Consider the following 18,330-nt stretch of genomic DNA (forward strand, 5'->3'; position numbering starts at 1 on the left):
CCTGAATGGAGGAAGAGAAAGTACGGCTCAACTAATTCTGAAATAATCATCGACTTCCCCACTAGTTCGCCGTTTGTAGTGTTTTACTCACCAAAGCGGCCATTTAGATTGAACAAGAAGAAGAAAGAAATAAATAAAGATGTGAACTGATGACAGCATGAGATAGCAGAAATGCATATTAAACATGGAGAATAATATTATTAAAGATTATCTTTTCCTGTCATATGTCATAGAAAAAGAAAAATCAATTGCTTTTAACTTATGGATTGAAAATTATTATGAATAGAAAATGTAATGTAAATATAATGAAAGAGATATTAGAGATATTTTATTAGTTTAGGTAGTCCCTGTGTTATCACAAAATAAATAAATAAATCTAGAGAAGCTTTGTGAAGGAAAAATCAATAGTTCTATAGATCAACATGCAATTAATTAACTGTATTCAAAATAATCTTTCAGAAACCACAGATGTCATTGTCCAATTGGTGCGTTGGCTGCATATAATAGGCTATTCTTAGTCGTCCATGATCCGAGCTTGATCAAGTGCTTCCAAGTCAAAAAGCCATCCACCAAAATTTGGGTACGAATACGTGGTGAGAACTATTAGTTTACATCTCGTTTCTTGCTGTTTTTTTATTGTCTTACTTCTTTTATTAGGTAATAAAAAGTAAAATATAAATCAACAAGTATCTCTTCTTGTAACTCATATAAATGTGGGCTTAATTAAAGGGTTATTATTCCTAGACTACTTGAACTACAAGACCTTTTCTATTTATTATTTTTGTAACACATTGACCCTTTTTATAAGATTTAATTTTCCTATTATTTTGAGAAGAAGAAAGATAAAATTAAGAGAAAATTGTAATGATGTTTTCTGTTAACACCGCCTACCCATATTTTAGAAGGAAAAAAAAATATATAAATGTTGGAAATAAAATAATAATCTTATGTTTTCTATTAATATCGTTGGGCCACTAAAAAGATTTAAATAATTAAGAAAATCAAAGTGTTATAAGAAAAACAGAAAAGTCTATCACGAATATTTATCTTTTGATTGAATAAATGTTCTAACCGGCCACAATAAATAACCCGACTCATGTCTAGTAAATTTTAAGAGCTGAAGACTTTTACAAGCTTGAGTAACCTCTCACGGGACACTTTTGTCGCCTCCATCTAAAGTTTTCACATTATTATCTGAAAAGTCTCCCTTCCAGATGGCGTTGTGGCGACCTTCCTCGTCCTCGTCTCCATCTTTCCCTTCCCATGCGTTTTGGTCTCGTAAGGTAGAAGACTTGAAATGACGCCTGTGGTGGTTCTTTTTTTCTTTCTTTCTTACAGCGATCGTGCAATCGATCTGAAAGTGGTGGATGGTGTATAAGACCGTCAAAATAATTGTGCCAGCTCGAGTTCTGCTAAAAAATTGGTTGAGTTGAATTTAATTAAAGCTAGGCTCGAAATTAAATTCAAGTCAAGCTTGATCCCGAATCGGCTTGATAAGGCTCGAATATATATAATATCAAACTAATATGAACCATCAGATTAAAACCCTTTCACCCATTCAAGATTTCAGTCATTATTTTATTTTTCTAACACAATTATCTTTATTGTTTGTAATTTATATTTTGGTTGCTTGTAGTTTTTTGACACAATTATCTTTGTTACTTGTAATTTATATTTTGGTTGCTTGTAGTTTTCTAACCTATTTATCTTTATTGCTTGTAATTTATATTTTAGTAATATTTATATCTTTATAATTGAATTAAGTTTTATTTCAAGCTTGATTCAAGCCTAAATTAATTCAAGATTGCTCAGGCTCGAAAATGGTTTGAAATTAATAAGGCTTGAAATTGCTAATTGAGCAGCTCGTTTAAGCTCGAAATTAGCTCGAGGTCGAAATTGGCTCGGATTAAAATAATTTTATTTCAAACTTGTTCACAAAGACAGATTCAAAATTAATTTCAATCCAAGCTTGATTAGAGCCAGGCTCGATCAAGCTCGGCTCATTTACACCCCTAATGGTGTATACTTGAAATTATAATTGTTAGCCTTAAATTAGTTTACTGTTATATTAATATGCGAATTAGTGGACAATAATTAGAGGTTTTCCTAATCATGTTTTAGTGGATCATTATGTGAACCTGTGTTTGAGAGTAAATATGTATGCATGCCTAAAATGCAAGTGAATGTGAAGTGCAAGAATTACGCGAATGTATTATAAGTACGGTGAATACGGGTGTAAACGAGGCGAGGCTGAGTGAGCTGGCTCTCAGGCTCGGCTCAACTAAACTCGAATTGAGCTCGAGCCGGGATAGATGAAGTCTAAGCCTAAATTGAGCCTATCATCAAACATTATTCAAGCCGAGCCAGATTGAGCCAGATTGAGCCCGAACCGAGCCACAACCTATTTAAGTTGAAATAAGTTGTAAGAGGAGGACGATGATGAGGCAGAGGTTTGAGGAGGGAGATGAGCACGGGGCGGTGGTTTGAGGAGGAGGTGGCTTACCGAAGGAGGAGGAGGTGGACTGACGGTGGAGAAGGACGAGGTGACAAGTCCACGATGGAGAAGGACGAGGCGATGACTTGAGGAGGAAGACGAGCGTCGAGCAACAGCTTGAGAAGGAGCTAGCTTGCCAAAGGAGAAGGAAGAGAAGGTGGGCCGACGGTGGAGAAGAATGAGACGACAGGCCAATAGTGGAGAAGAACAAGGCGATGGGCCGATAGTGGAGAAGGAGGATCGGAGCGATCGAGCGAGTGAGGACTGAGGGAGAGCTAGCAAGAGTTGAGTGACTATATTTAGAAATTGGGACTACGGAGTTGAGGCTAGAGTTTCTAATTTGAGAATACCTTATATACTGAGCCTATCGAGTTTAGCCTGAGCGAGCGGGCTCTAGCTTGGACTTGACTCGAAATTGATTTCAAGCCTTCTAATCTGGCTCGGGCTCAGCTTAGCTTTATTCGAGTCGAGCCAAGTCCGAGCTGCTCGTTTATTTTGACAGCCTTAAGTTGTTATGCTGCATATGCAGTTGACTAAATTTGTAATGTTTATATTCTTATTTTAGATGGAAAAAAATATATTAACATATCCAAATACTATTATAAGTGGAGGAGCACTTTTGTCTTTTTATCTTCTTCCCCGTCGAGAATCAGTTTTTTAAAAGTTTAAGAAAGCTCATTTTACTCTAAAAAAATTCAATGGTTCAAGAAATGTAAAAAAAAATTCTCTCTAAAAAATAGATAGCTCATTTTGCTCTCTCCACTATCATGCTTTTCTTTCTTTATTGTGGATATAGATTTCAGCAATAATCTATTAGCCCTTAAACTGTGTATGGGACAATGAGATTAGCTTTTTATGATAATAAGATTGAATAATTGGATCAACCCTATAATTAGGTTGGATAACGAGAGAACTCTAATCACAAAATACCCATACTACCTCATGTAGAAAACTTTTCTAGATATAGATGGGCATTTGAATCCCTAACCAACCTCTTGGTAAGACAGATATAGAAATTATAAAAGATCGATTTAGAATTTGATACTCGGAGAAGTTGTCATAAATACTACTAAGCAAGAAGATGAAAGAAAATGTTAGAAGGTTGGGGCATTTTATTTAAGTATGAAGTTAGTCAAATGTTTTAAATCATTTCTATCAAAATTTTAATAAAAAATATTAACGGAAGAAACTACATCAAAAAGTTTCAGGGATGTATCTGTCCACTTTAATATAAAAGCGATCAATACGTAATTAATCTTCTACTTATTTGTTCAAGTGTTTAGGTTTGGGCGTACGTTTGCATTCCTGGTTATAAAATTCTCAAAAAAAACCTAATACTCCTACTCACAATTTGCACCTGATATGAACAGTGAGCAAGGAATAAATAACTAGGTGTGACTCTAAAAGACAAGAAAGAACAGTAGTAATCACTGTTTGCTCACAAGGCATACCTGAAAAAAATTATATTGCTCATGAACGGTCCTGGCGAAGCTGTTGGTTGCCACCTATGCATGTCAAGTTGTTTCCCTGATTGTCTGGAAAAATTGTCTCCACTTCCCCTTGTCTGAAAAAATTCAGCAATAATAGGCTCTTCTCAGATCCATACAAGAGAATAGGGCTGAGAAAGAAAGATCCAAATTGTATAAAGCTGCTAGATTTGGAAATCCTTCTTTCACCACTATTTGATTGGCTCAGTTAATTAACAGCTGTGTGATTAATACGTGGACGCTAATAGAGTAGCCCTACTGTTACTGGTTCTTTGTAGTGTACTCATAAATACAATAAAAATATATATTTTAAGTGACATGAATAAAAATATAGTACATAAAATTGTGGTGAGTGATGACTATTACCGGAGATAAAATTATAGTACATGGAAAGTTAATAGCCATCATTTAAACTAAATAATCAGATACAAACTTGCCTTATAAGATATTTTACTTGTCGATAGCATTTACAAGAATACTACATATGATCTGAAATATTTTGAATAAGATAAAGAAAAAAATGATTAGCATAAGCACATAAAGCCTAATTTGTCGAGGAGTTTCACCAAACTAGGCATAATCGTTACCCAGTGAGACGTGAATTGTCAAGTTCATCCGGGGTCAGCTGTGAAGGTTAAAAGATCACTTTACACATTAATACATAAAAGACAAGATTCAAACGTAACCGAGGAACAAACAAAATGAGTCAGCTTTTATCAACGGCAGTAACATAAATTAGAGTCCACATGTTTTGGGTTCTTTGCCAAGGTATAAACCTCTTCTATTTTAACTTTTTATTTACTTTTCCAATATGATCGATTCTAACTTGCCAACATATTTAGTTTACAGCAACTTGTCACTTGACATTCTAAAAGAAAACTTTGCTCTCTAAAGGAAAGAATAACTCATCGTCTGCAAAGAATAGCTTGATCATAAAGAAACATAAAAGAACAGCAAAATCACTCATAATCTGCATGATTCCCAAGATAATCGTACATAGGAAGTAGGGAAGACACAAAAATGTCATATGGATAAAAGAAAAGAAAGTGGAAACTGACAGAATATTTATGAGTTCGCAATAAAGCTTTTGATGATATATCACCAAGCATGCATAACTGCATGACTCGTTGGTGTGCAAAAAAGTTGGGAGTGAAAGCTTATCATTGCGAGAAAGAAAGAACAAGGAAAGCACTTTAGAACCAAGTAGGTCGTAGCAGTTTCTTCTACCAAGGCTCCTAAAAGTAAAGACACTTATCCCCACATCTTGTTTGCTTCCCAGTCTCTTTGGTTGCTCTGACTACAAGAAATAATTGCAGCCAGCACAACCATTGCGATAATATTACCTGTACAAAATTTCCTTCTTGCATTTTTGGACTTATTAGCTAGCTATTCAACTCATGAGAGCTCCAAATTCTAAGATGTATCCATGGATGGTTTGCATCTCAATTGATCATGATCTTGACTGAGACGTGAATTGTATTCATTTGGAGCCCAGCGATATCAAGCATCCGATTTGGCAAAGACAAACTAATACTATATGTCATAATTGCACGATAGATGTTGATAGAAGAGTTAGAACAATGACATATTAGGCAAACAGTTATACATCTCTTTTACTTCTTTATGAGTATTGTTTATCTTTAAACTCAAAAACAACGGTCAAGTTGACCGTTAAAGTAAGTTTAGAGAATATTATTAATACTGTGTGTCCAGGTTGTGCTGTCTCAGATGAGACATCGGAATCTTGGTGCCACAATAAACCAAGATCGCGGCTAATCTTTCTGCCAGGCTATAATTTAGACTATCTAAACTCGAATTCGGAGAACTAAATCTTTGGTTGAAAGGTCTCGTGGAAGTTAATGATCACATAGGTATATTTAAAGCACACGAATAATTCATCGTCAAAGTTGTCCAAGCCTGTGATCCCCTTGTATTTATTGATGAGATTAGCGAGACACACTGCAGATTATTATGTTGCACATAATAATTTCTCTCTCAACTAAGTCTCATATTTAAAATGAATCAAACTTAGATTAATTAGATTAGACTCGAATTTTATTTCAAGCCAAGCTTGAGTTCATGCCGGCTTAAGTAGCTCGCCTTGATAAAGCTCGATATAATAATAATAATAATAATAATATAGTTATATGCTTAATTTAATTTAATTAAGTGTAGGCTATCCAACATTCCATTCAAACTTGATTCAAACTAAATTAAGACAAACTTGATTTGAGCTTGATTCATGCTAGAATCAAATTTAATTTGAAATATATTTAAATCTGTTTATTAAAGCAGCTCAAAATAGCCGGCCCAAATCGAAATAGGCTAGAATTGAATTTTATCAATTCAAGTTTGATATTTTAGGTTAGACTTTTAAACTAATTTTATTCCAAGCTTGAATAGAGCTTGCTCCATTATATACCTACTCTCATCAACCTCTAATATGCTGCCATGTGATAGTTTGTGAACAGTCAATAAACATATTATTAGCGGATTATGTTAAATTAATCTAACATATGTACTATTAGGGGTAATAAAAAGTACACGAGCTGGGAAAACGCGATCAATACCTCCTCTCTCTCTCTCATCCTTGCTTTCCTTCCTCCCTCTTCCCGTCTTTTAAAGCTTCAAGCTTTTATTCGACTAGTGCCATTAATGCGCTGCGGCAGTGGTGGATGAGCATTGATGAGCCCTGGATTGCCTGAAAAAGACCCACAAAGTTCTATTTATTTTACACCAAAAATAGAAGAGCAGTAAGCATAGTGAAGTAACTTTGGCAGATAAAAGTAACTTCTTTTACCACGCCAAAAAACATTAAAAATTAATATAGTTACTAATAAATTAAGTAGAGTGATTGCTTTTAATGCGACGTTATTCGAGCGCCCTTGTCCCGTTTCTCTCGTTTGGAATCCCCTTCCACTTAGAAAACGAATTCTTTTGCTTTTCTTCTCTGATTCGCACCAGGCGCACCATCCCCCCGCCATTACTCGTACAACCTTGTTCTCCTCCTCCTCCTATGTGAGACGTAGTAATGGCTTAGGATTCAGCTAAAGCTTGAAGGAAAGGTTCGGGATTTGTGGAGAGGAATTAATGGCGTCCGAGAAACTCAGCTCCAGAGGCCAGGCGTGGTATGCTCTGTTTTTTTTTTTCTTCTCTATCTATCTTTTTCTCGTTTTCTCGTAACGTTTGATCATCTTTCTTCTTCTTTAGGTTTTGTACTACTGGATTGCCGAGCGATGTGGTGATCGAAGTGGGAGAGATGAGCTTCCATCTCCACAAGGTAATCTCTAATTCGAAAACTCCATTTAGGATATCTATTTCCCAATGCTGATTCTTTTGTTACAGTTCCCTTTGATGTCTAAGAGCAAGAAGCTGAACCAGTTGATAACTGAGCGGGAGCAACACCCTAAAGTTGGAGCTCGATGGCAAACTACGGAAGAAGAAGAAGAAGAGGAGGAAGGAAAGCAGCACGAGGAAGAGATCGAAGAAGAAGAAGAAGAAGAAGAAGAAGAAGAAGAAGAAGAAGAAGAAGAAGAAGAAGAAGAAGAGGACTTACACAGCATCGCGCTCCCCGACTTCCCCGGCGGCTCCGAGACATTTGAGATCGCCGCCAAGTTTTGCTACGGCGTCAAGATCGAGATGACGGCGGTGAACGTTGCTCCACTCCGCTGCGCTGCCGAGTACCTCGAGATGACGGAAGAATTCGCGGAGGAGAACCTCATCGCCCGAACCGAGCGATTCCTCGCCCAGTCCGTGCTTCGGAACATCAAGGAATCGTTGAAAGCCCTCAAGTCCTGCGAGGATCTCGTCCCCCAGGCCGAGGACCTCGGCATCACGCAGCGATGCATTGAAGCCATCGCCGCCAAAGCCGGCTCCTCCGATCCGAGCTACCTCTTCGGTTGGCCGATCACAGGGGAAGAGTCCAAGATCTCAGCCTCCGTCGCCGGGATCTGGAACGGGATCGACGCCGGGATCCGCCACAAGAGCGGGACCAGGTCTTCCTCTGCCGCAGTAGCCGCCGCCGCAGGCGACACGTGGTTCGAGGACCTCGCCGTCCTCAGCCTCCCCATCTACAAGCGCGTGATCTCTGCCATGAGATCTCGGGATCTGAGCTCCGATCTCATAGAGGGAACCCTGATCTCCTACGCTAAGCGATCATTCCCGGGCCTCTCGCGATCGAATCGCCACCACGCGCCATCCATCACACCATCGGAGGAGGAGCAGAGAGAGCTCCTGGAGACCGTGATCTCCAACCTTCCACAGGAGAAGACCTCCGGGCCCACCGCCACCGTCCGATTCCTCTTCGGGCTGCTTCGAACCGTCAGTATACTCAACGCCTCCGAGGATTCTAGAACCGCACTGGAGCGGAAGATCGCATGGCAGCTGGAGAAGGCGACAGTGGACGATCTTTTGCTGCCGAGCTATTCCTACCTCGTGGAGACGCTCTACGACGTGGACTGCGTGGAGAGGATCTTGAAGCATTTCCTCGATAACCTGGAGGAGAGCGCGGCGACCGGGGCAGCCGAGGAGGGCTCAGTACGGTCACAGCGGGGTAGCGATACCCGAGCTCTCACAGCGGTGGGGAAGCTAGTGGACGGGTACCTGGCGGAGATCGCGTCGGACGGTAACCTGAAGCCGGATAAGTTCTGCGACCTTGCGCTGGCGCTGCCGGATCAAGCAAGGGTATTCGATGATGGGCTCTATCGGGCCGTCGATATTTACCTCAAGGTTCGTTAGATGAATCATTATTTACAGTTCACACCCCGCACGTTTTGGAATTTACATTTCAACCCGTAATTTTGGATTTCAAAAAACGTTGACTCGGTAGTCTTATCGGTTGGTTCCATTAGGCGCACCCAGGCATAGCGGAGGAAGAGAGGGAGAGAGTGGCCGGTGTGATGGACTGCCAGAAGCTGACGCTGGAGGCGTGCACCCACGCGGCGCAGAACGAGAGGCTTCCACTGCGGGCGGTGGTCCAGGTCCTCTTCTTCGAGCAGCTGCAGCTGCGGCGGGCCATTGCGGGGACGATAATGGCAACGGAGGCGGCGGAGGAGGAAGAAGGGGATATGGGATCGGGTCGTAGGCGGGCGGCGATGAGGGGAAGCCAAGTGCTGCGGCTGGATATGGATAGCATGAGGAGCAGGGTGAATGAGCTGGAGAAGGAGTGCTCCTTGATGAGGAAGGCGATAGAGAAGATGGACCGCAGAGGCGGCGGCGGTGGCGCCGCCGTGGAGGGAACTTGGGGTTCTATGGTGACGAGAAGGTTCGGGTGCAAATTTCGGACCCAAGTCTGTGACTCACAGCAGAGAACGGTGGTGGCGCCGCCCCGGAAACCTCACGTTGAGCAGAGTCCATGATTTCGAAATCCTTTAATTCTTTTTTGTTCACTTTCCTTCTTTTTTGTTCACTTTTGTAATATTAGAATTTACTTATTTGAATTCAGATTTTTATGGAAGAAAAGAATTAGTTAATTTCTTCAGGGTATCTATGACTATGAGATGGTTCTTGTTGTACATCAGATTCAAGAAACAGCAGAATAGCCCAAATGCATATTTTCTTCAGACTAAACAAGTGGTAAAATGGTGGAATGTAAAGGACCAACTCGTTACTTTTTGTCAGCAGACTTCATTGATTTTGATTTTTGGCACAACGAAAATTAAGAGGGGAAACAATTTTACCAAATGCTGCAGCTGACATCTTCGTAAATATCTCACCAATAATCCCCACAAGAGCAAATCCCATCTCTGAAGTGGTGGAAACGCTTGTTATCCCTCACAATGATCTCTCTCTCCACGACCTTGGACATGAACTTGACGGCATTATGGCAGTCGCCGCAAATCCTGAGGTTCTTCATGATCCTAAGCGTCGTCCCTGGCGGCGTACTAATTAGCCCGTAAGCAATGGCCAATCTCTCACTGTGATACATCAGTGCGTTCTCCTTTGCCTCCTCGTCGATGTCGTGCAGCACGTACTTGGTGTCCGGCACGTACCCGGCAGCCCTGATCTCCTCATGTAACTCTCTCACCTTCTCATATGCCTCCCTCCTCTTTGGATCAACACTACCTTGTCCATTTGGAGAAACTTTAGGAGGCCTCTTCCGTTGTGGCATTTCGTCGAACAGATGGCGAGCGTCCGCAGTACCACCCAGTTTACAGTAGAGAGATGCTAACCTGTTGATGACCAACGTATTACTTCTGGACTGGGATCTCATGATGAGCTTGTCGGCTCTCCTCACGAGGGCCAAGGAGCGGGATTCTGCACAAGCTTGGAGAAGTAGAAAAAGAGTCGGCAGTTGGGTTGGAGCCCCCTTCTTGAGCAATTGATCGAACAGTTGAAGGGCAGCTTCTACGTTCCCGTCCATGCACAGGCTCTCCAGCTCATGGTTCGAAAGATACGCGCCCTTCGAGTGATAAAGCTTGTGCGGCGAATTCCTAGTAGCCGTGGAACTGGAATCTGCTACAATTAAAGGAGTTGTATTCCCTTGAGGAAAGCAACAGAATGGGCGGTGTCTTGTGCGCTTTGATGGGCGAGATTCCAAAGTGCCCACCTTGGTAGGCGTAAGGAAATGGAGAAATCGAGATGTTGCAGAACCGGTAATCATGTCACAGGAGGGTGGAGAAGCAGTAGCGGCGTCTGGGGTCTAAATTGCAAGATGTTATGGATAGATTGATTACAAGGAGATTACCAAAATAACCTCCAACAGCCGAGACATCTACAAAGGCTAAAGATTATTATTTGTTTATTTTCTTTTCTCATTAAATCATAAAAATAATCCGATAATCAAATGAATATAAACCTGACTCTGGCAAGAAGATCGCCTAGCTACAATTTTTCCCTTCAAAATATTCAATAGAAGGTAAAACAAAATATTTACAAATAAATCAACAAATTGATATTATTAGAGCTGCAGAAATGAGATCCAAATCTGAAAGGAATTCATATAATGTAAATTAATCGGATATATGTTTCAGTCTGTAGCTTGTTACATTTGCAAATTTCAAAGAAGAACACGTGCAATAATTCATATATGTTCTACGTTCCATGTATTCTTTCCTCTCAAGAGCTTGGAATGTTCTCTTTCTCTGCTCTATAATATCAATTGCGTTGGCGAGCAACAAGTGGTGACCATATAAGATGAGCTTGCAGCGTCATAATTTCCTAAGAAACTTAAGCTTTAAGAGATTGCTTCCCTTTCTTGCGTGGAAGCAAAGATCTTTTTTTTACTTTTCTGTCTGATATATTTGAGCTGCACAGTGTACACAGCATATTGAAATACTTGGCAAAATTTGTGAATCCATACAGCATTATCACTGACCATATACCTGAACTGTTATGCAACTCGGTTTGCTTTTTGGTCTTCCTGAAGTGAGAAACCTTCATGATCTACAATGAAGTCTAAATCAGAGGTTGATTTGCACTCCAGAGAAAGCTGGAAAACTTCAGAGAATTCTTTAATTAAGGCGTCATGGGTGATGTCCATTAATATCTTATATTTATCTTTGCTTGCATCGGATGTCATTGGCGGGAACTCCTTAAGAGTACCAACCAGGCGATCGTGTATGCCACAGGGAATAATATACTGAAAAGGGGTTAAGTCTGTGGTAACATTCACCGCCAAGCCATGATAAGTTACCCATCGAGACACACGAATCCCTATTGCAGCAACCTTCTGGTTTCCTTGATAATTTCATAGCAAAACACAAAAAATGAAACTGTTAGAAGCAACCTTATTGAATTAATACCTAGTTACTGAGCATAAGAATGCAGGAAAAAGATGGGGAAAAAATTAAAACGAAGGGGAAGGAGAAAGCATGTATTATGAGGATTCTATCTTCAAGCTCTATCATAAGATTATAGACAAAGAAGCAACAAACTTTATGTTTCAAGATGACAAATGTAGGAGGCATAAAAAAGAGCAACATCAAACAACTGAACTTTAACTCTGTCGGTGAGAGTTTAAGGTTATACTCAATCCCCAACAAGTGTGGTACCTTTTGTGAAGAGTACCTCTATAATTGTTTTGGTTTGATGAGGGATATGCTATGATGCTATCAATTTGAAGAGGGTTCATGTCAAAAGGCACCTGGTTGTAAAAGTTCATGATTTCTTTTGGAACCCTTTTCATTCCCTAGTCTAGATAACTTGAAGTCCCCGGTTAGAGAGGCACGTAAAGATCGATAAATAAATAATTGAGGACAAAAAATCTCACAAAAGAACATGGACGTACCTACCCAAACTCTGGTAAGACCCTCCATTCTTGATGCCTTGATAGAAAAGGTTGATGAAAGAACTCGAATAATTACTTCTTCAAGCGACCTAAGGTACCAACGTAGATTCATTTTGTGATACCGCAGATTGAGGATAGGTTACATAACAAGCTAAGGAGAAAGACAAAGGAACACTATAAGAAACGAACAAAAAAAAACAAAGTAAGACGACTATATCATGACCAGTTATTTCTTGTTCTTTCCTTTTGGAAATAAAGTATTAGCCTATAACGTTCTTGTTTTCTTTCTCTCTTTGATCCCTGGCAACTTCTATTTTCTCAATTGAATACTTTTGTTAAAAGGAGTTCAAGTTAGAGAAAAACATCAAGTGTCAAACTAGAAGTATCGGAAATGGGTTCAAAGAAGTAAACTTTGGACAAAACAAGAAAGACAAACAACTCATTTCCTCAGTAGAAATACAATAAAATTATACAAGGTATGCACATACACAATTTATTACATAGTAATACCCGAAATTCTTCTAAAAATGAATAAATAATGGAGAAGGGACTAATTTTCTTTATAGAGTACTTCTACAATGACCTAATAAATGTAATCAATGGAAGAACTCAGCCACTCTATTGTTGGCTCTATACTTTTATAGTAGTCAAAATATAGAATTTGATTCACTTACATAGTGAGAAATCATAAAATCATCGTTCTCAGTCAATCAATATATTACAGTCCAATTGATCCTTTCATATAATACGTCAGATGTGAAATGCAATTAATCAGGTTATAGTTTTGAGTTCAACCTGTCAAATTGATAGAAAGAGGAAAGCAAGCTCTAGTTTAGCACAACAACATTAAATTCTCCAAAATAAAAGTAGAACAAAGTATATGAGAGAAAGAGTAGAGGAAGAACCTGTCCAGGGCCATGGTATGTGACCTCCCCCCCGCGTTCAGTTCAGTAAACATCATAAGGAGCGTTTTGCATATCAAATTTTAGGTACTTCTCCAGACTACGAGTACCCAGAGTATAAACAGGAGGATGTTGAAGAACAATCAACATATCAGAGTGGTCTTCGTCTCTATCTATCAACCAATGCCTCCTTCTTACAATGGACTTCCGCCAAGACCAAGCCTTTACATAGGGAACCAGTTGCTTGCAGAGATCAAGACATTCGCACCTGTTCAGGAATAGAATAGAAGGCTACTAAGCTTCTTAACCATATCCATTGATCAAAGATGCACATAGTTATCTAAACACTTACCTCCTCTTTGGGTGATCGCTTACGACAGTAGATCCACTCGCCTCACTTTGCCGGAATCCACGGATGTTTACAACCCCCAAAGAAGAAAATTTCCGGCGGTGCGGCTCGTCTTTGGAATCGTAAGGTGAAGACGGGGTAAGAAATCGGAGACAGGTTAGATTTACTACCATTTTCGATGCCCCCGATGTGAGATTAAATGGGCCGTAGCCCGTGAGACGTCTTTTTGTCTAGGGAGGGAGACCGATAGGCCCAACATGGGCCGGCCCACTTCTTATCCTTAGACGATGGAGAGAGGCTAGTTTAAAAGGGGCCCACTTGCTAGGTGGATTGGTACAAGGCCTAAATATCTTTCTCGGAAACGTTAACTATGTGACAACAAAAAGGCTCTCAGCAATCATAAGGACATTTCCTCTACAACGATTACGTCCAAGGGACCATAAGTCCATAATGTGTGGGGGCAAAATATTCCCAGCTATTTTATTACGAAAAGGACAAACCGAAACTACACTGCCACCTGGCCTATGCGCTTGAAAATGAATAACTTGCGGCCACGTGTTATGTCGATTGTCGTCGAATAATTGAGTCTCTCGAGCGTGCGACAGCTAAATAAGAAACAAAGTACGGAATTCAAATGCTTGCTGGGCTTATCCAGATCTTATGTCATTTAACGACAAACTTTATCTTATTTACTAAACTAGTAACAAAGAGTTAAACGCATTTCATCCGATCAAGAAACAGCTAATTAAGAGCTGGCATATTGCGGATGCAACAGTTTTCAGCGACTTAGGCTGTAGGGGATCGGCATTTCTTACATCTAACGGTCCGTATGGTAGGAAGAAAAAAAAATTGATCGGATCTCCTGGAGAAAAAAACGATCAGATGGATGAGAATTTAAGCGAGTCAAACGGATCGGAAGCCCGCGGGATGCGACAAACGTCGATTTCGCTCCTCTTCCTATCGTTCCACGTGGCCGTCGGCAACCGTGAAAGATCTCAGCACGAAAAACGACCCCTCCTCTTCCTACTTACACCTCTCTCTCACTTGGGAATTTTGTCGATCAACTTCTCTCCTTCTCTCACCCTTGTAATTGGAATTCGATAGAGGTTTTGGGAGGCGATGGGTAAGATGGCGTACTTGGCAATGAAGACGGACGAGGTCGGCGGCAATCTCATCGAGTCGGATCTGAAGGAGCTCGGCGCCGCGGTGAGGAAACTCACCAACCACGCCTTCCAGCTCGGAAGCGGACTCGGATTCGGCACCACGTTCCTCAAATTTCTCGCTTCCTTCGCGGCTATGTAAGGATTTCGATTCGTTGTACGGCTGCAGAATTTGTTGATTTGAAGTTTAGATCAGGTTATAGTTTTTGATTTGGTGAACTTTTTGTCGCTTTATCGGTTGCGATTTGGAAAAAGCGATTGGTTTTTAGCTTCGCTTTAGGGAGATGTCAACTTCCTTTCTTTGTTTTTCCATTTCTTCAGTTAAATAAAGCAAAAAATCACTTTTGATCACGTAGCTGTCAGATTTACCTGTACTGCTAGTTTTCTTCTAGAGTGATCTTCTGGTTGTTTCAATTGAGTCGCTTGATTTCATCAATGTCTATTAAGATGGAATAGTAGATATTATAGTATAATTCTTCTTGCGATATCAATAGATCTAGCCTATATGGGCATAGCATTACTCTGAGAGATGGCACTTTTTAAGGGAAAAAAGGGATACTGTCTGGATTTATGTGAATTCTCATTTGCTGGAACTAGTCAATTGCATGACATATTGGCAATTTTGTATTCTTGTGTAATTGTTTTTACATCAATTTGTTGATTCGGGCCGCTTTTTTCCCAATATTTTTTTTCGACTCCTAAAACAACTATTTTTATATGAGCTTTGTTTTTAGGATCCTAATGACCATTTTAATTCCGGAGATGGATGGCAAGGGATTTAAACCGCCTGAAATCCTCCTGATGTTTGTAGATTACATGGAAAAGGTTGTAGTTCGTTATTTTTTCTAAGGTGAATATTGTTAAGAAGCAATATCCAATGGAATATAGCTTTTAACACAGAACATAAGTTTCTGCTCTCTTTAAACAAAAAAATCCTTGTTAATCAAGATTATGACAGTATATTTTCATATGAGGCCACATATATTCTGATATAAATTATAAATCATATTTAACAACCCGTTCTATTTTTGTTCTTGCAGATATCTTTTGATATTGGATCGGACGAACTGGAAGACCAATATGCTGACTTCACTTTTAATTCCTTACATTTTCCTGAGCCTCCCCTCTGTACTATTTTCACTTTTGAGGTTATCACTCTTATATATTTTCTTTAGATGTATGTTTCAAAGTTCATTGTGTTAGGATATTAGGCAATCTTTTAAAGTAAGTGATTAGTGGGAGATATTAGGAGTGGAAGGTCTAATCAAAACTGAGAAAAAAGAAAAGCTACAGGTAATATCTGATATCTGAAGCAACTCTGTTATAGACAATGATTAAAGTGATGATATACCACAGGGAGACAGCGGAGTTGAGAGATTGTAAATGTTTCTTTTGGTTTATTGGATCATCAACTGCAGTAAGTGTAACAATTTTAAACACTATGACTGCAAAAAAGTGGTGTGTTGAAAGAACATATTGTGAAATTTGTTATAGCGAGATAGGCACAAACCTAATTTGAAAATGCATATTGTGAAATTCTGTGAAACTTTAAATGCTGTAATAAAGTTGTTCCAAATAGATTTTGTTGTTTAGTTTTATTATGGGATTACTCATATCTTTAAATTTAATTCCTACTGCACTTCTTTAATTATCAAATTCTCTGCAGAGGAGAAGTTGGGAAATGGATTGCATTCATTGCGGTTGTGCTGCGACTCTTCTTTCCTCACCGTTTCCCTGGTATGCTTTTGTTAATATTCTAGTTTTATTAACTATGTAATTGCTTTTACTTTGCACTCAATATCTTCATCATAGTTTGTCTGTTCTTGCATAATGTGCAGTTGTGCACATCTAGATCATATGCTAGTTTAATTATGTGCAGCACTATTGTTCTCAGTGGCTGTCATGCAACCACTTCTGGTAAATGATTTCTGCAACCACTATTGTTCTCGATCATTTTTTTCATTCTTATGTTCCTACAATCAGAAAGAAAAGGTTGTATCTGTGAAATCTTTATGTATTTTCGTTTCCTCTGGACTCTGGAGTACCACAGTTTAAGATCTAGGTTGGCGTTACTGTGGGTCAAAAATTGCTAATGGGATGTCTTGATTTTTATCTGGTCAATTATTGCTGATACTTAGATGTTATGCCATTTCACTTAATAAGAATTTAGGGATGTCACTGTGTTGTAATCATCTGAGCATTTGGGGTTTCTTCCTACCTAGATCTCGGAGTGTGGCAGAAAAGTCCTAATCATGATTTCCAATTTCTGCTCATATTCAGGTTATCCCTGATTCTCTTCTTTACTGCTCTGCCTAAGGTATTAGAAAGACCAGCGGAACATGTGTTCTTTCCTAGTGAAATAAGTTGCATGTTTTAGCCAATCTCTCTTGACGTGTTAGACCTGTGTGTCAATTAATGTTAAGTTCAACGTTGCAAATTGTACAACGATGTACAAGGTCCTTATCCCATGTAGTCTCAGTATTCATCCTAGGTACGTTCTATTTCTACAATCCAAAAATGAGGTTACCCATATAATGACAATTGTTTCTTGTATTTTGAATACCCTTTTTCTAAGTGTTAAAGATTGGTCCTTTCATAGAAAAGGTTCTCCAAGAAATGTATGCTACTGCTGCTAAACAAATGTGATGCAAGTAAAAATATCTATTTATATAGATCAACAGTGTTTCAAAAAATTATGAAAAAGAATTCATCTTTGATTGTTTCTTATGGTGATTATTCTGTCTGGTGGAGTAGATTGGTTGGAGTTGCCTGGATCACTGGTCCTTCTTCTGGTGGTTGCTCCTGGTTTCTTTGCCGACACCGTCCGTGGTGGCCTGATCGGTGTCTTTGTATGCTTATTCATTGGTTGCTACCTGCTTCAAGAGCACATCCGGGCATCAGGCGGATTTAGGAACGCACTGACAAAGAGCCATGGCATCTCAAACACAATCGGCATCGTCCTTCTGTTTGTTTACCCCGTATGGCGCTTGGTGCTGCATTTCATCTAAGTCATACTTCCAGTTGCAAATATGCATTTATCTCGTTTGCTCCGTTGTGGCTCTGGCTATCTTAGATGCCAAACTAGTGTGCTTTCATTTGTTTTCAGGACTTAAATTTGTTATTATTCGTTGTTATATGAGTATGAGACGATAATTTATTGTCTTTTCCTGTATCCGAACACTATCGCAAAGTTATTTCTTAATTCGGTTTATGCATTTGGTGGGTGATTTATATCAAGAGGAAATATATTTGAACCATTTTCATTTTATTGGCCCCATTTCATGAGCGGATATTATTGTCATTATCCTGCTTCAATATATTGGAGAGAAGGGCATGATTTCGATAGGCGAAAAGGGTCGAATTGAAAACTTCCATGGTTTCAAGAGCTAAACTATTGGACTTCCGTACATAACTTGTCAGATAGAACGACATTTTTGTAACGGGGTTAAATAGTTGAGAGTGCTGAAGGGTAAAATTATAATCTGAGAGATATCTGCATTAGAAAAATTCTTAAAATTTTACTGGAATTATTGAGCGCATGTAAAAAAAAAATGAACCCTAATTTTATTTATCACTAAAATCTAAGTGTTCTTTTAATTCAAATAGTGCGGGTTCGGATTGTTCATCTGATAGCCCAAAGATCGCCCAATGCTCGCTCAAATGTATCCAGCCACAACCTGGGCCAATTCAGGCGAGTTCGGGCTTAGCCTT

The 18,330-nt window shown here is 39.4% G+C and overlaps 3 protein-coding genes and 1 pseudogene across 3 annotated transcripts; 2 read left to right on the forward strand and 2 right to left on the reverse strand.

The window, feature by feature from the left end:
* The first annotated feature begins 6,785 nt into the window (after nucleotides 1-6,785).
* On the forward strand, nucleotides 6,786-9,486 carry LOC140758698 (BTB/POZ domain-containing protein At5g66560). The gene is made up of 4 exons (XM_073094953.1): nucleotides 6,786-7,109; nucleotides 7,192-7,261; nucleotides 7,327-8,709; nucleotides 8,832-9,486. Exons 1-4 carry the CDS (start codon nucleotides 7,072-7,074, stop codon nucleotides 9,336-9,338), a joined length of 1,998 nt encoding a protein of 665 aa, XP_072951054.1. The 5' UTR covers nucleotides 6,786-7,071; the 3' UTR covers nucleotides 9,339-9,486.
* A 66-nt stretch (nucleotides 9,487-9,552) lies between these two features.
* LOC140758701 (pentatricopeptide repeat-containing protein At4g14050, mitochondrial) lies at nucleotides 9,553-10,685 on the reverse strand. The gene has a single exon (XM_073094955.1). The coding sequence runs from the start codon at nucleotides 10,580-10,582 to the stop codon at nucleotides 9,692-9,694; it is 891 nt and encodes a 296-aa protein (XP_072951056.1). The 5' UTR covers nucleotides 10,583-10,685; the 3' UTR covers nucleotides 9,553-9,691.
* A 156-nt stretch (nucleotides 10,686-10,841) lies between these two features.
* LOC140758700 (octanoyltransferase LIP2p, chloroplastic-like) lies at nucleotides 10,842-13,829 on the reverse strand (annotated as a pseudogene).
* Nucleotides 13,830-14,447: 618 nt separating this feature from the next.
* LOC140758703 (cold-regulated 413 plasma membrane protein 2-like) lies at nucleotides 14,448-17,834 on the forward strand. The gene is made up of 4 exons (XM_073094956.1): nucleotides 14,448-14,757; nucleotides 15,660-15,767; nucleotides 16,286-16,356; nucleotides 17,374-17,834. Exons 1-4 carry the CDS (start codon nucleotides 14,579-14,581, stop codon nucleotides 17,625-17,627), a joined length of 612 nt encoding a protein of 203 aa, XP_072951057.1. The 5' UTR covers nucleotides 14,448-14,578; the 3' UTR covers nucleotides 17,628-17,834.
* Nucleotides 17,835-18,330: the final 496 nt, after the last annotated feature.

This window comes from Typha angustifolia, chromosome 4 (genome assembly GCF_048772165.1).
Source record: "Typha angustifolia cultivar Huaian chromosome 4, ASM4877216v1, whole genome shotgun sequence".
In the NCBI taxonomy this organism is placed as follows: domain Eukaryota; kingdom Viridiplantae; phylum Streptophyta; class Magnoliopsida; order Poales; family Typhaceae; genus Typha; species Typha angustifolia.

Bases quoted from the DNA above. Each gene is read 5' to 3' on its own strand.
- LOC140758698 (XM_073094953.1), top strand. From the start codon at position 7,072: ATGGCGTCCGAGAAACTCAGCTCCAGAGGCCAGGCGTG. The intron at 7,262-7,326 runs GTAATCTCTAAT...CTTTTGTTACAG, and splicing joins TGAGCTTCCATCTCCACAAG to TTCCCTTTGATGTCTAAGAG. The intron at 8,710-8,831 runs GTTCGTTAGATG...TGGTTCCATTAG, and splicing joins CCGTCGATATTTACCTCAAG to GCGCACCCAGGCATAGCGGA.
- LOC140758701 (XM_073094955.1), bottom strand. From the start codon at position 10,582: ATGATTACCGGTTCTGCAACATCTCGATTTCTCCATTTCCTTACGCCT.
- LOC140758703 (XM_073094956.1), top strand. From the start codon at position 14,579: ATGGGTAAGATGGCGTACTTGGCAATGAAGACGGACGAGGTCGGCGGC. The intron at 15,768-16,285 runs GTTATCACTCTT...AATTCTCTGCAG, and splicing joins GTACTATTTTCACTTTTGAG to AGGAGAAGTTGGGAAATGGA. The intron at 16,357-17,373 runs GTATGCTTTTGT...CTGGTGGAGTAG, and splicing joins CTTTCCTCACCGTTTCCCTG to ATTGGTTGGAGTTGCCTGGA.